The sequence below is a fragment of the Panthera onca genome, chromosome E2 (genome assembly GCF_046562875.1).
Source record: "Panthera onca isolate mPanOnc1 chromosome E2, mPanOnc1 haplotype 2, whole genome shotgun sequence".
In the NCBI taxonomy this organism is placed as follows: Eukaryota; Metazoa; Chordata; class Mammalia; order Carnivora; family Felidae; genus Panthera; species Panthera onca.
In genome coordinates, this window is record NC_138353.1 from 13,707,850 (window position 1) to 13,724,874 (window position 17,025).

General features: G+C 49.9%; 1 protein-coding gene across 1 annotated transcript; it reads left to right on the forward strand.

The window, feature by feature from the left end:
- The first annotated feature begins 1,061 nt into the window (after positions 1-1,061).
- On the forward strand, positions 1,062-16,981 carry LOC132675325 (cytochrome P450 2B11-like). The gene is made up of 9 exons (XM_078438408.2): positions 1,062-1,367; positions 4,688-4,850; positions 4,997-5,146; positions 6,789-6,949; positions 8,739-8,915; positions 9,209-9,350; positions 11,120-11,307; positions 11,507-11,648; positions 15,715-16,981. The coding sequence occupies exons 1-9, from the start codon at positions 1,077-1,079 to the stop codon at positions 15,903-15,905; spliced, it is 1,605 nt and encodes a 534-aa protein (XP_078294534.2). The 5' UTR covers positions 1,062-1,076; the 3' UTR covers positions 15,906-16,981.
- The last annotated feature ends 44 nt before the right edge of the window (positions 16,982-17,025 follow it).

Genomic DNA, 17,025 nt, shown 5'->3' on the forward strand with positions numbered 1-17,025 from the left:
TCTCTTTTGAGGGAGAGAGTGACAGAATGAGGTGGAAAGCCAGGCCCAGGGCACGACAGGTGGATGTGGCCACATTCATTTACATCCTGGGCAAATCTGGACTGAGCCTGCCGGAGGCCCAAAGGCCCAGCGTGATGATGGAGACACACATGAGCCCAGAGGACATCAATCAAAATGCACCCAGTCCCTGCAATACTGGAGCTGAGAGTCTAAAGTCAGAAACAGAGACACCAAGATAGTGAGAGATGGCAAGAGATAGAGTCACCTAAGACTGTTCCAGAGGGTCAGAGAAATGTCCTGCACTGTAAGGCAGAGCCAGAGGCGGGGACAGAAGTGCCAGGCACTGCTCAGAGCAATCAGAGAGCCAGGGGTAGGCGTGGGCGTGGGGAGGGACCTGAAAGCTGCACCCGCCAGGCCTCCGTCTCTATCCCTCTCTCTCTCTCTCTCTCTCTCTCTCTCTCTCTCTCTCTGAGTCTCCCCAGTTCTTTGCCTCTCCCCTCCTCCTGTTGTCATCATCACTCTCATCAGTGGCTGTCACTGGGGGTGGGGGTGGGGGGGAATAGGGGGGTGGAGGTAGACACCGGGCACCTAAAAGTCCCACACAGACAGGGACCAGGAGATGCACAAACAACGCAGGCACACCCAGACTCACGCACGGAGACGTGCACCCAGATGCACACAGCCTTTCCCAAATGAATCCACACAAATACATGTAAGCCCCCACACATGCAAAAACATATACGGCAACCTCATGCAGACGCATACACAGAAACAGACCAGCACGTTCACGTGAATACAAACACCACTCTGCATATAAACTCCTTCCAGCACACGCACAGACGCAAGCAGGCGTAGGGAAACGTACGCAAGCGTGAGCACATCAAGGCGAACGTGCATGCTCACCCAGAGCCGCAAAGCAAATACACAATGTGTGCACCAGGCACGTGCACTCTTGTGGACTTTGGAATCGCTACCACCTGGTCTCTGCCAACATGTACAGGGTTGTGTGAGCCGGAAGAATGGGACGTCCCATACTTGAAAAAGCACATCACTCTTTCAAGTTCACACTCCTGGACATGATGAGAAGGGAGGCGGGGAATGAATACAGTTACATAACTGGGTGGGGCAGCCAGCTCAGGATAAAAAGCCCAGATCAATCAAGGCTGAAGTTGGGACAAAGACAGTTGGGTCTGGCCATGGAGTTCAGTGTCGTTCTCCTTCTTGCTGTCCTCACGGGACTCCTGCTTCTGCTGGCCAGGGGCCACCCGAAGGCCCATGGCCGCCTCCCGCCAGGCCCCCGTCCTCTGGCCTTCTTGGGGAATATTCTGCAGATGGACAGAAGTGGCTTACTCAAATCCTTCCTGAGGGTGAGATGCCGATGCATGGGCTCTGAGGGTGTCTCCCTGCCCCTGGATCTGGGGATCACTCCCCAGAAGGAGTGAAGGCATCCTTTCAGGCTCGGGTGGGGTGTATGAAGGTGGCGAAGAAGGTGCATGGAGGTGAAGCATGGTAGCTGGTGGTCAGATGGTCAGAGGTGTCCCTGCTCAGTTGAAGTGTGTGGGCACTGGCCCCGGAGTGGGTGGGTGGGCACGCGGAGGCGTCTGGGCGCAAGCCATGGGTATAGAATTTCATACTCTTCTGCCACCGCCTGTGGAGTCTCTGGGCGCCTGCCCAGCCCTGGAAGAGAGAGAAGGGGCAGAGTCACCAACTGTAAGTTTCTCCTCTGGCAAGAAAAGAGAGCGGAGATTGGCCCAGGTGGATGCCAGGAGGAGAAGGAAGACGGGAGGAAGCACAAGGTTCTTACCAATAACGGTCACAAACAAATGTGCAGTAATGGCTGACACTGGAGTGTTTACCAGGCTCTTTATCACCGCTTTCCACGCCTGATTTTACATGTGATTATCAATTTATTTATGAATAATGTAATCTACACCGGTGCACCCTCTTGGCAACAGAAGAACTGGGTCACCGACATAACTGCCAGCTTACATACCCCAAGGCCACCACACTCCTGAATCTTGGGTTTGTCATCCCTTTGCTTTTAAGAGAGAGAATTTTCCCACAAGTGGAGGGATGGGTATGCATAGGCCCCGAGTACTTTTTACTTCAGTGCCTCCCAGGGCACCACGTTTTTCTGTAAACTGCTGGGCTTGATTTCTTTGCTCAGATTTACATGGCTAGGATTTATCTGTATCCCTGTGGGAATTCATCAGGTCTGGCTTACCACACGCCTGCGGGGGAGGTGAGGTGCTATCCTTATCTCACAGGTATGGACCGTGAGGCTCAGCCTGGGGAAGACACTTGTCCTCAGTCACACAGCTGGGACTTCATGGAGGGAAAGCTGGGGTCTGGCACAGAGGTGTCCTCATCTCCAATGCCCTCCTAGGCCAAAGCTACCTAATGATTTGGGGATCACAAATCCTTTGAGAATTTGGTTAAGCTGTGGGCTCTCTCCCTTCCAAATGTCCACAAAGATTTTTACATAAAATTTTGAGAGTTCCAGACCCCCTAAAGTTCTTCCATGCAACCTCCAGGATTCTTTAGGGGTCCATGGTCCTCCATTATTATTGCATCTTTGGAGACAGGAAGGGAGAGAATGGACTAAGGGGTGTCACGATGGGACAGGTCGGAGAAGGTGGCCTCGCTCCTCCTCCATTCCCTAGTATGATCCCAGATCATTCTAGAGTCAGACAGATTTGGATTTTGTGTTCCAGAGTCAACTCTTACTCATTGAGTCTCAGTTTCCTCCTCTGTTAAAATGAGATGGTGGTAAGAATGTGTGTCTCATAACATTAATGAGGACTGGGTGGCATACTGCATAGAGAGCCTGGTGTATAGTAAGTGCTCATTAAATGGCAGCTCTTCTGATCCATTCATTCAACAGTCATTTACAGGGCACCTTCTGTGTCCTGGGAACATTCTACGCATTGATGATGTGGCTTTGGACAAGGCATACAAGTTAAGCAAATAAGGAAATACTAGGTAGACAAGAGCTATGATTAAAAGAAAGCCAGGTGCTATTTTAGAAAGTGGTGGAGCTACTTTAGATTGAATAGTGGGGAGAGGCTCAGTCTCGCTGTGTCTGTGAGCAGACACCCTGCAAGATGCAGGAGCAAAGCACCGTAGAGAGGCAGGTGTCAGTGCAAGAACACTGAAGCGAGAGCAAGCTCGGCATGTTTGGGGGAAAACATGGAGGCTGGATCTGAAGGAGGGAAGGGGCGAGGGGGAGGACAAGCAGAGGGGTGACGCAGCCACCTCATGCAGGGCGATGTGGATCAAGGTGGAGACCTCAGACCTTACCCTCAGTGCAGTGGGGGGCATTGGAGGGTTTGGAGCCAGTTAGGGGTATTAATTAATTTACATTTTCATAGGGAATACTCTGGCTTCAGACTGGGGTGAGGTGGGTGGCCAACTGATCCTAAGAGGATGGGAATGGCAGTAGGGAGACCATAAGGAGGCTCTGCAGAGATCAGTGGGAGAGATTTTGCAGTAAACTTAATCTTTTCATGATTTTAAGTCAATTTTTAGTGAGGCTTAACATGACCCCTAAAAGCGCACAAGTCGTAAACGTTGAGCTCAATGAATTCTCTCAAGCGGACATACTCATGTAATTGACATATAGGTACGTAACAACACGTCCTGTCCCCAGAAACCACCCTCCAGTCCCCTTCCAGTCACCACCCTCTCACTATCTTGACTTCATAGAAATAGAGTTAGGACATATGGACACTTTTGTGTCTGGTTGATTTGGCTCAACACTACACCTGTGAGGTTCATTCAAGTCTTGGCTGTAGCACGGGTTCTTTTTCATTGCTGCATAATTATTCCATGGCATGACTATATCGCCATATATTTATTCTCTATCAGTGTTGCTGAGAATTTTATTTGAAAAACTTCAATGGGCGCCTGGGTGGCTCAGTCCATTAGGCTTCCGACTTCGGCTCAGGTCATGATCTCGCAGTTTGTGGGTTCAAACCCGCATCGGGCTCTGTGCCGACCACTCAGAGCCTGGAATCTGCTTCAGATTCTGTGTCTCCTTCTCCCTCTGCTCCTCCCCTCTTCACGCTCTGTCTCTCTCTCAAAAATACATAAACAAAAGTTTTTAAAAAACCTTCAGCGAATCAGGTTGTTGGTATTTTGGTGAACCTACATACACATTTTGGTTGGGCTTGCATCTGGGAGTGAAGTTAATGAGTCATTGAATATACATGTGTTTAGCCTCAGTAAATACCACGGAGCAGTTTTGCAAATGCCTGTGCTGATGTTATGTCACAATCATCCCCGAAGCCGTTGTTTTCTCTTCATGTCTACCAAGCGGTTTAGGGTAGTTCCCTGGGGACATTGTCAGGAGGCAGACAGCAGGTTGACGCTGGGTCACAGGAAGGATGACCCTTCAGTTTCAATGCTGGGGAGATTTGGTTCGACTCAAGGGTATAGGCAGAAGTAAGAGATATTTAACCACCTGTACTGCTTAGGGCACCAACCATGCAGACTCTGTCTGGGTCATGGGTTAATCCTTTAGTTGCTGGGTCCTGGGAAGGGGAAGGCACCCTGGGGTGGAGGGTCTTGGGGTACTCAGTAGCTAATTGCCAATCTATACATGAGTGTGTTTATGGTTTAACAACTGGGATGGCCACATGGGTGCACATTGGCTAACAGTAACCTTGGGCGTGGATATGCTTCACAGCTCCGAGAGAAATACGGGGATGTCTTCACGGTGTACCTGGGGCCAAGGCCTGTGGTCATGCTGTGTGGGATAGAGGCCATACGGGAGGCCCTGGTGGACCAAGCTGAGGCCTTCTCTGGCCGCGGGAGAGTCTCTACCGTAGAACGAATCTTCCAAGGACATGGTAAGGACCTCAAAGGCACCTGGAGGGGAATGATGGAAGTTGGAAATTGGGGAGGGTGAGTCTGGGAAGGGGGGATAAGGGGCGCAGAGGGGCCCGGAGTCCCCTTCCAACCCTCTTGGCAATCCATGCCTTCCCTACACCTGCAGGTGTGATCTTTGCCAACGGGGAACGCTGGAAGCTCCTTCGGCGATTCTCTCTGGCCACCATGAAGAACTTCGGGATGGGGAAGCGGAGTATAGAGGAGCGGATTCAGGAGGAGTCTCAGTGTGTGGTAGAGGAACTGCGGAAAACCCAGGGTGAGTCCCCGGGGAATGGGTATGCTGGGTGCGTGGCAACAGAAAGACTGAGGTGTATCTGTGGGCAGAGAAAGAGAGGCAGAGATAGAGAATGACCCTGAGAGACCATCCAGCAGAGGGACAGACAGAGATGGGTAGGAATGGAACACAGGGAGCCAGAAGAGATGTGGGGTGTATAGTGTCGAGAGTAACTCAAGGACATAAACTTGGTTATGTATTAGCACGCTATTTACTTGGGTTCAGGGAAACCAACCCATGGGTGAATTGTATCTGCAAGGGCAAAAATAACACTTACATAAAAGCAGGCAAAGAGAGAAAGGGGAAAACGATAGACACTTTGAAAATGCCAAAGTGGGTTTTTATTCTTCTTGAGTGGACTATTGACAAGCTGTCAGCGAGCAAGATGGGCAGCTGGGGCGTCCTGCCCTCAGGCAGCTGGGATGGGCTGTCAAAGAAGCACTTCTGAGGGGGGCCTGGGTGGCTCAGCTGGTGAAGCATCTGACTCTTGATTTCGGCTCAGGTCATGATCTTACGGTTTGTGAGTTTGAGCCCTGTGTCCGTCTCTGCGCTGACAGCACAGATTCTCTCTCTTTCCCCCTCTCTCTTTGCCTCTCCCCTACTCATTCTCTCTCTTTCTCTCTCAAAATAAATAAATAGACTTAAAAAAAAGAGAGAAGCACTTCTACTTACTTTTGGATTCTCCATATAAGGGTGTTTACGAGACATAAAGATGACAGGGTCCTTTCGTAAGAGATTTTGAGACGTAAATGTACAGGCTGGGAGGGAGAGGCAGAGGCAGAGACATAGGGAGCAATAGAGGACTAGGGGCAGCAGACCATGAAGACAGACTCAGGTGGAAAAAGAGCGACTCAGATGGAGAGAGATAGGGAAGGGAAAAGAGACACAGATGGAGAGATGAAGACAAAGAGAGAGACTGGAAGAGACCGGGAGAAGCAAAAAGAAACCAAGGCAGACAGAAACCAAGGTAGAGAAAATGAGACTGACAGACAAGCTCAGGAAAGGGTGTGCAGGGGAGCAAGAGAAGACGGACAGGTGAGACCCGCAGAGAGAGGCTGATGCCATGACACTTCTGGGTGGGTGCACAGTCCCTGCTCCCCTCCCATCCAGGGAGGTCAGGATGTATACAGACATCGGCTGTCAAGTGCAGAACGATTCCATGGAGACCAAAGAGCCCTGGAGGTGGTGAGAAGAGATGAAGGGAGGGGATGACAGACAAGGGACAGGGAGAGCAGAGCTTTTCAACTTGCACATGTGATTGACTGAACACCAGCCCTGCACCCATCTGCCCCTGGGACTTAACTACCTGCCCCCAGGGTCAGAGCTGAGGCCTGAGAGGGACCCACCACACAGCCTCCATAGCTTGACGACCCTGCAGACAATAGCAGAACGGCACTTTCCCCCCAGGGTTGTGGTGGGAATTTAGTAAAATAATACATGAAGTGCTTAGAACAGGACCTGGCTGGTCCATCATCTGGGCTAGTGAATGTTAGCGGTTCCTGTTCCTGCTTCTTTGTCACCACTGAGCCAGGGAGGGCAGTCACATGGAGATGGGGCAGTGGTCAAGTGCTCCCAAGGCCTTTGTTTGAGTCCGTGTCCCATGACCTGTGCCTCCTCCTCCTAGGAGCCTTCCAGGACCCCACCTTCCTTTTCCACTCCATGACTGCCAACATCATCTGCTCCATTGTCTTTGGAACACGCTTTAGCTACAAAGATCCCAAGTTCCTGCGGTTGCTGGACTTGTTCTACCAGACCTTCACGCTCCTCAGCTCCTTCTCCAGCCAGGTCAGGGAGCTGGTGTGGGAGGCTGGTGTGTAAGGTGGATGTCTAGGGCACAGGGAAAGGGGTGATCTGCTTTGGTGTCCCAGAAATGCAGCTTTGGGCTGGAAGTGGGGCACAGACAACAGGGAGGGACAGGGACACTGAGCAGTAGAGGGCGGAAGGGACGGGAGACAGGGATGGGGAGCCTAGGATGAGGAGACAGAGATGGAGAGTCAGAGAGTCAGCAAGAGAGACCAAGACATGAGGGTTTGGAAGAGGAGAGAGAAGGACAGGGCGAAAGGGACGAGGAAGAGCAGAGATCAGAGACTCTGAGAGGCAGAGTGGCAGAGACAGAGGGAGAGAATAGGACTCAGACTGTCAGGCTGTCTCTTCTTCTGTTCCTGATTCCTGCAAATCTTCACCTCTGTCTTTGGCAAATCTCCTCAACTGAAGAAATTCAAGGATACGTGAAAATAAGAGACCACATTTCTTCATTTTCCCCATTTCCCCGCCCACTTTTGGTCTTTGTAAAAATATCTCCCAGATTATAAAGTAATATGCTCCTCTTTTAAAACAAAATAGTGTGGTTTCTCTTTCTCAACGAATCTGGAAATACCCCGATTGTACATTAAGTTTAAAAAATTAAACTGCAGAACAGTATGCCTCATTATGGTTCGTACCAGGAGTGTATGTCAGATTTGTGTGTAGGACTGTTCCTAATGGTTAGTCACAAACTCCCATGACCTCCTGCTAGACAGTCTGATCCAAAAAGCTAGGATGGGGCCCAGAGTGAATATTTGCAACAGGTGCAGCAGGTGATTTCACTTTTCTCTTCCCACAGAGAACCACAGGGAGAGAAAAATCTAGAACGAGATTGACTAGAGAGTTATCAATGGTTATCGCTAAAAATTAAGAAAGATTGGGGTGCCTGGTGGCTCCATTGGTTAAGTGTCCAGCTTTGGCTCAGGTCATGATCTCTCAGTTCAAGTGTTCGAGCCCCGCATCGGGCTCCGTGCTGACAGCTCGGAGTCTGGAGCCTGCTTTGGATTCTGTGTCTCCCTCTCTCTGCTCCTCCCCTACTCATGCTGGCGTGCTCTCTCTCTCTGTGTCTCTCAGAAATAAAGAAACTTAAAAAAAATTTTTTTAATTAACAAAGAATTTTACATTGCCCTCTCTGTTTCCACCTTTTTTTATTTGCAATTATTTGCAACAGGTAGGTATTACATTAATCCTAGACAATCCAGTAGAAATATGTTCCAAAATAAATAGTCTTAAGCAGGCAGTAGGCTCATCTTGTGTATGCATCACGGTATCAATGTTTGGTGCAACAAAGGAGATGTGAGGGGTGGAAAGAGTCAGAGAGGTCTGAGCCAAACAGATCCACTGGGCGAGGTAGGCAATAGAAGCACAGAGAGCCAACCACCTGGCTGACTCAGTCAGTAGACCAGGCGACTCCTGATCTCAGGGTCGTGAGTTCGAGCTCCACACTGGGTGTAGAGATGATTTAAAAGAAAAAAGTAGCTGCAGAGAGACAAGTGAGAAGAGACACACATGGGTAAGGAGAGGCGCCAAGGAGAGAGGTGTGGCAGCAACCAAAACAGGACGGGAGGATGAGGGAGGAAGAGACAGAAGGAGAAAACTGGGAGAACAACAGATCAAAGGAGACTTAGAATCAGTGAGTGAGAGGCAGAGACAGAAACAGAGAGGCAGAGCAAGATGAGATTCTGCCCTACCCAGGCCCCAGGAGGGCTCCCCTCCCTGTGACTCAGTGGCTCCACCCCAGGAGGACCTCACAGCCCCTTCTCTGCTGCAGGTGTTCGAGCTTTTCTACAACTTCTTGAAGTACTTTCCAGGTACACACAGGCAAATCTACAAAAACGTGCAGGAAATCATAGCCTTCATTGAGGACGCTGTGGAGAAGCACCGTGAAACCCTGGACCCCAGCACCCCCCGGGACTTCATGGATGCCTACCTGATCCGCATGGACAAAGTGGGAGTTGGCGGAGGGGAACAGGAGGGGGCAGGGAGGGAGGAAAAGATGGCGGCGAAGAGAAGAAGGGTGGGGAAAGTGGGAAGGGAGTGGGGAATAGGGGAGGGAGATGGGAAAGGGAGGAGAGAATCAGGAACCAACTGAGGGGAAGAGGAAAAAAGGGGAAAGTTGGGAGGAGAGAGGGAGAGAGATACAGGGGGTGTGAGACCCAGCAGCAGGGGAGGGCGCCCCCAGGCAAGAGCGTGCAGCAAAGCCCCCGCTCCCCTGACACGCCCCCTACCGCTCGGATTCAGGAGAAGTCCGACCCCAACAGCGAATTCCACCATCGGAACCTCATCTGCACGGTGCTCTCCCTCTTCTTCGCCGGCACGGAGACCACCAGCAGCACGCTCCGCTATGGTTTCCAGCTCATGCTCAAGTACCCTCATGTCACAGGTGGGTGGGCGGGGACTACCGATCGAGGCAGGGGGCGGGGGCTTCTCACCCCTTTGGGAGCTGCAAAAGTGGGAAAAGGAAGGGATCCTTCCTGAATGAGGGAGGAAGTGTTCACCTCCTATATATACCAGGAGCGCTGCAGGTTTTGAATGAGCCCCTGACTAAGGCAGCCCCGCCGGTGGATATACGAACAATCCTTCGATGTGTTCTCCCACTGTGTCCTCCCATCATGTAAAGACAGACTCCTCTCTCTGCCCACCCATCCATCCATTTATCTATCCTTTTATTTGTTACCTGTATTGATTACCTTATACTCAGATTCTTTCACCTATGATTGATTCAAGGACCTAGGCTTCCATTATTTATTTGGATTAATTGATTCAATTGTTGATCTTTTGAAACAGGGATTAATGAATGAAGTACTTGTCATTGATTCATTGGCTCGTTTGTCCATGCATGCATCCATCTGCCCTATGAACTAGATTTCATTCCTTAATTCTTCCATCGGTCTTTCAATCCACCCTTCATCCATTTATTATGCATTTAATTCAGTTAATTCATGACTGATTATTTATCTGTCATTCAGTCCCTCCATCTACTTGTTCCTTTTTATACCTATTTTATTTTATCTATTTTTATACCTATTTCATCACTTTTTGATACCTGTTATTTCACTAATTTATTTATTTACTTATTGCTCTATAGATCTAGTCATCCATTCATTTATGCAATTGATTTACTGGTTAATCAGGTTCACTTATTTGTCTGTGGGCCATTTATTAATTAATGACCCAATAATTCATATATTGATTGGTAAACAAATACACACATCCATTCACTAATGTTCTTCCATTCGTCACTCTTTCCATTCATAAGTCGACTGGCTTATGTATTCATTTATCCAGGTGTTTGTGGGTTAATCTGTTGATCTATTTCATGGTTATATTCCTGACACCTAGCACAGTGTCTCATCTACAATACACACACAATAAATATTAGGTCATTTTCTACTCTTTTTGTTTTTAAAAATTTCAATGTTTATTTATTTTTGAGAGAGGAGGAGAGGGGAGAGGGTGAATGGGGGAGGAGCTGAGACCCAGGGGGACAAAAAATCCAAAGCAGGCTCTGTAATGACCGATGTGGGACTCAAACTCATGAGCCTTGAGATTAGGACCTGAGCCGAGGTCAGACATTTCACTGCTTAATAGACTGAGCCACCCAGGCTCCTCTCCAGTCTTTTTAGAGGGAGAATTTTGACAGGTTTATAGCCTTGAGTTCTTAATGTGAAATTCTGTGCAAAATTGTGGTGTGTGTGTGTGTGTGCGCGCACGCACGTGAGTGTGTGTGTGTGTGTGTGTGTGTGTGTGTGTGTTTACCTGTGCCTGTGGGAAGAGAATTCATAACATTCAATAGATTTGAAAGGGTGAGAATTCTTGCTTCCCACCGCCCCCACCCCCCCTGGCCTCCCCCTCTTCCAGGGTTGTTTGCTCTGAGGGGTGTCAATGACCTAATCCTTTATTACAGGTTTTTCCTGGCTCATTAGCCCACACAAAGCAGTGTCCCTGCTGAAATGTCTCTTTAAAATGAGGTTCCCTCAAACTGAGGGTTGATGGGGGGTGGGAGGGTGGGGAGGGTGGGTGATGGTTATTGAAGAGGGCACCTTTTGGGATGAGCACTGGGTGTTGTATGGAAACCAATTTGACAATAAATTTCATATATTGGAAAAAATAAAATAAAATGAGGTTCCCTGGTCCCACTCTTCTGTACAGAGAGAGTCCACAAGGAGATTGACCAGGTGATTGGCCCACACCGCCTTCCATCCCTTGATGATCGAGCCAAAATGCCATACACTGACGCAGTCATCCATGAGATTCAGAGATTCAGTGACCTCCTCCCCATTGGCATTCCCCACATGGTCACCAAAGACACTCACTTCAGAGGGTACTTCATGCCCAAGGTGAGGCCAGCTGGGCTCCCACATTTTTCCTATATGGGCATCCTGGGTTCTCTTAATCTCTGCACTTGACCTGTTTTTGGTTTTATCACTAGGGCCCTCTTGGTTTTTTGTTTGTCTGTTTGTTTTGTTTTATTTTGTTTTTAAGGGTGGGCTGAGGAAAGGAATGGCAGTATCTGTTGACCTTGTGACTCTCCCTCAGGGCACTGAAGTATATCCCCTCCTGCACTCTGCTCTCAATGACCCACATTACTTTGAAAAACCAGATGCCTTCAACCCTGACCACTTTCTGGATGCCAATGGGGCACTGAAGAAGAATGAAGCTTTTATCCCCTTCTCCATGGGTAAGCCAGGCCTGCACTCTCTTTCCCAGACACCAGAGTGAAAGGCCACTCTCTCTTTGAGACAGTCCAGGAGAGATCTTGGTTCATTGAGCAGCTACTATATGCCATTTGCTTTACCTTTAACCCACTTCATCTTCCCTGCAGCCCTAGACAGGGCTTAAGAAGACCACATCCCGGGGCACCTGGGTGGCTCAGTCGGTTAAGCGGCTGACTTCGGCTCAGGTCATGATCTCACGGTTCGTGGGTTCGAGCCCCGCATCAGGCTCTGTGCTGACGGCTCGGAGCCTGGAGCCTGCTTCGAATTCTGTGTCTCCCTCTCTCTTTCTCTGCCCCTCCCTCACTCACACTCTGTCTCTCTCTCTCTCTCTCTCTCTCTCTCTCTCTCTCAAAAATAAATAAACATTTAAAAAAAAAAAAAAAGAAGACCACATCCCAAAGGCACATCTTGGTAAGCTGGACCTTGGGAAAGTATTTTAACCTCTCTACGCCTTGGTATAGAGATACACCTTGGTATAAAATAGCTGGTGAGCACTACTCTGAGCTCAGTGCTTTATTGGGGGCTGAAGATGATGCACTGGGCAAGTCACATAGGGACACAGTCTCTGCCCTGGGAAATTTACAGCCCAGCAGGGGAGATGGGCATTTATCATTTGACCACAAAATAGTACCTAATTAAACTTAATTAATGCTTGCAATGTGCTTAGAACTGCTTGGCACAAAGTCGGTGCTCATGGATGTGATGATGATTATTATCAGTAATCATAGCTGTGATAAATGCTGTGAAAGGGACTTTGGGAACACAAAGAGGAAATACTGACTACTCTTGGTGGTTCGGTGAGGAAAAGCTTTCCTCGAAGCACTGGCTTCTAAGCTAAGACCTCAGGGGTGAGTATCAATCAGCCACTAGGAAGTGTTCCAGGCAGAGGGAACAGCAAGTCAAAGCCTGAAGGTAGAGACAGCATCGCGTTTTTGAGAAACAAACCCAGGGAGCCTGGAGTGTGGATTCTAAAAGGGGAGAAGGGTGAAGATCTCAGCTAGAGGGCCTTGGAAGCTGGGGGGAGTTTGGGCTTATCTTGCTGGTACTGGGAGCCAGGAGTGGGTCTTGACATGCTCTGACCTGTCTCTTTCCCCGTTCTGCACTATGTGGCCCCGTCTTGAGAAAACCCCAGTGCCCAGAATCCTCATCCTTTGGGAGAAAGGAGGACCCCCGAACCAAGGCCCTAGTCTTGAGTTCCATCAGTGACCCCAGTGACCCAGATCCCCTGGCTCTGCCCAGTGCTATGGCTTCCCTCATTTCATCTTAAGTGAGAGTTGGGGGACTTGTGGGATGGTGGGGTGGGGCCCATGATCCCATTCACTAGTCCTGTTCTAAGGTTAGAGAGAGAGGCAGAGATGTAGAGAGGGAAGGAGAGAGAGAGAGAGACAAAGAAAGAATGAGTGAGAAAAATGGAGAGAAGGACAAAGACAGACACAGAGAGAGATAATGACAGGGGACAAGTGACAGAGACTGAGTGCACAATGAGACAATACAGTGAGGAAGGGGAAACAAGAGAGAATAGGAGACAGAGAGAGAGAGGGGGAAGGAGGGAGAGAGTTTCAGATGGAATCAGATCCAAATGGACAGAGACAGGGAGCTTAAGGTTGAAGAAAGTGGGCAAAAGAGGAAGGAGACAGAGGAGCAATGTCTGATGGGAGGTCAATCAGAGCAAAAGACTGATGCAAGATTGCCATGAGTGGAAAGAACGACAAACCAAGCCGAAAGATGTTAGAGCCAACGGGATAGTGAAGGGTGTCCCAGTGGACAGTCCCAGGGATTGGGATTGGGAGAGAGGATGGGAGGGAGACAGTAGGAGTCAGGCTGTTCTGGAAAGAACTGGGTCACAGAACCAGTCACAGGAGAACCAGTCTAGAGCCCTGCTCTGAGTATCTCTAAGTCCATGTTACCTAACTTGTGATGTGCCAAAAAGATACAGACATTTCCCCCAGAGATGTCCACGTAGGCATAATGTCTGACACCTTGACTGGTCTAGGAAATATCTGAATGGCCTTGCCATGGTGGTCAGCTTGCAGATCAAGAGCCATTGAGGTGGGGTGCCTGGGTGGCTCGGTCAGTTCAGTGTGGGGCCTTAGCTCAGGTCATGATCCATCCTTGGTGAGTTTGAGCCCTGTGTCAGGCTCTGTGCTCAGAGCCGAGAGCCTGCTTCAGATTCTGTCTCCCTCTCTCTCTGCCCCACCCCCCTGCTCCCACTCTGTGTTTTGAGAGAGCTCTCTCAAAAATAAGTAAACATTAAAAAAGAAAGAGCCACTGAGGTAAAGGAGGCTTTCGGTGCCTCTTCCTGGGGTTCCTACTCCCTTTGTGTTTATTTCTCTTCAAGCCCGTGCTTCATAACCTACTGGAGGCTCTCACACCTCTGAGAATCCAAGGAAGCAGACCCATTCACAATTCTTTTTATTCATTTATTTATTTTAATAGCACGTGAGCATGGGCTCCTGAGCAGGGTAGGGGCCGAGAGAGAGGGAGAGAGAAAATCCAAAGCAGGCTCCGTAATATTCACGCAGAGATCAAGACCTGGGAGCCAAAATCAAGAGTCAGACACTTAACCAAGGGAGCCACCCAGGTGCCCCGCCCCATTCACAATTTTAAGTGTAGTTTGGTTTTTCCCCCAAACTTTTGAAGCCCGTGGCTCTAGGACTGAGATAAAATGACAACCCAGATATAGACAAACACACACAGTGCCAGATACACCCTCATGCTCCCAACCGCACACACTCCCCCCATGCGCTCCCTGCCCCCCAATCCTCCTCACACTCTCCCCCCACATACACTCCCCACACAACTCCCCTCCACACTCCCCTCCATACTCTCCCCACATGTTCCCCACACAACTCCCCTCTACATTCCCTCCACACACTCCTCCCATACACCCCCACACATACCTCCCGCCCCTCCCTTTCCTCATTACCCACTCCCCCCAACACACTGCCCACCCCCACCTCTCCCCACACCCCCACACCCCCACACTCCCCACACAATTGCCGTCCACACTTCCTACACAACTCCTCTTCACACTACCTCTCATTCCCCCCCACACAGTCTCCCCCCCATACTCCCCTCCCATTCCCCCCTACCCACCCCTCCCCACACCCCTGCCCAGCTCTCACCCCACACACTCCCCACACAATTGCCCTCCACACTCTCCACACAACTCCTCTTCACACTCCCCCCCATAGTCCCTCCACACTCTCCCCCCATACTCCCCTCCCATTCCCCCCTACCCACTCCCCCGCCAACACACTCTCTGCCCCCACCCCTCCCCACACCCCTGCCCAGCTCTCACACCACACGCTCCCCACACAACTGCCCTCCACATTCCCCCCACTTCCTCCACACACACACCCGCACTCCCCCCCCACACCCCCTACACTCCCTCCCACACAAACTGCCCACCACACATACATTCCCCACCACAGGCACACACACTCCCCACCAGACACACACTCCCCCCCCACCCCACACACACTTCTTACCACACACACCCAGAAACAAACACAAACAATATCTACACCTATAGTATCCTTAGTACAGGCCAGGTGCTAGTCTGAGAATTTTTACAAATATTAATTTCTTTACCTTCACAATAGTCCTTTGAAATAAGTACCATCCTCCTCATATTAGAGATGAAGGACATTAAAAATGTTGTCAGAAATGTGCACACACCTGCACATGTGGAGGCAGACACACACACACACACACACACACACACACACACACACACATCTAACCTGAAGTGAGTGTTTGTTCTCCAAGTGGCCACTGAAGCCTCTGGAAATCTCACAGAAGCTACAAACTCTCCTGGAAAAACGTGCAAGGCACCTCCACCCAAACGTTAGCCCCTGGTTTCAAAGGGCTCGGGACCCCCTAAAACACCACCCTGGATTGCAGGTTGAAGGCCAGTCCCATACAAATCTGTTGGCGATGGACACAGATGTCTGGGCTTTGGGATGTGACCGGGGAAGGGATGTGCATCGGCTCTGTGCCCACACTGGTGATCTTCTGTGTTCACAGGGAAGCGCATTTGTCTTGGTGAAGGCATCGCCCACATGGAATTATTCCTCTTCTTCACCACCATCCTCCAGAACTTCTCTGTGGCCAGCCCTGTGGCCCCCAAGGACATCGACCTCACACCCCAGGAGAGTGGCATAGGAAGAGTGCCCCCAGTATACCAGATCAGCTTTCGGTCCCGCAGAGGGGACTGAGAGAAGGGCCTCAAAGGATCCCAGGATCAGGAAGTATTCCCAGCTCTGCAGAAGCCAGTTCCTTGACTGGCCCTGGGTCTTCCTGCTGCTGAGAGACCCACCACAAGCCAGTGTCTCCCCCCTCCTCGGTTGCTGCCTCTGTGGGAGAGTCCTTTCTGCAGCCTCATCTCAGACCATCACTCTGCAGCTCTTGCATAAACTCATGGAAGTGTTTTCCTTTCCTTTGTTAACAGAGTTCCCAGTGTGGTGTATATATAGAAGCTGGGGGCTAAGACGGGAGACTTGACTCAGATGCTCTTTGCATTTGTGCCTCCCAGGCCACGGCTTCCCCCAGGAACTTCTCCCTTCCTCAGAACAACCACAGTCTCCATTTAGCAACTGTTTGCGCTCCATGATCTGTGCATACGTGACCTCCCTGGAATCCTCCTTCCAGTAGTCCCATGGGGCGGATACAATGATCATGCCCATTTTACACATGAGTAAACAAAGGCTAGACAATGGCATCAGTTGTCTGAAGTCCTATCATATGGCTCGCAGTGGGGGAGCAAGATTCACACTCTCTCCCTGGCTCTCCACCTCAAATTCTTCACCTAGTCATACCCCCCCTCCAATATATTTTAAAATTACTGTGAAATTCATATAACATAAAACTAAGTGTTTTCACTTTTTAAAAATTTACTTAGCTAGGGAGGGAGAGAGAGAGAGAGAGAATGCAAGTGGGGGAGGAGCAGAGAGAGGGGGAGACACAACCTGAAGGGGGCTGGAACTCACAGACCTCGAGGTCATGCATGACCTGAGTGAAAGTCAGGTGCTTAACCAACTGAGCCACCCAGGCACTCCAGAACTGTTTTAAAGTGCATGATTTGGTGGCATTGGCTCATTCACAATGTTGTGTAACCACCGCCACTTTCTAGTTCCAAACATTTTCATCACCCAGGAAGAAAACTCCGTACCCACTAGCAGTCACTCCCCATTCCCCCTCCCCCTCAGCTCCTGGCAACCACCAATCTGCTTTTGGTCTTTATGTATTTGCCTATTCCATGTGATTCATGCAAATGGAATCATACAATACGTGCTCTTTTGTGTCCGGCTTCTTTCACTTGGCATAATATTTTGGGGT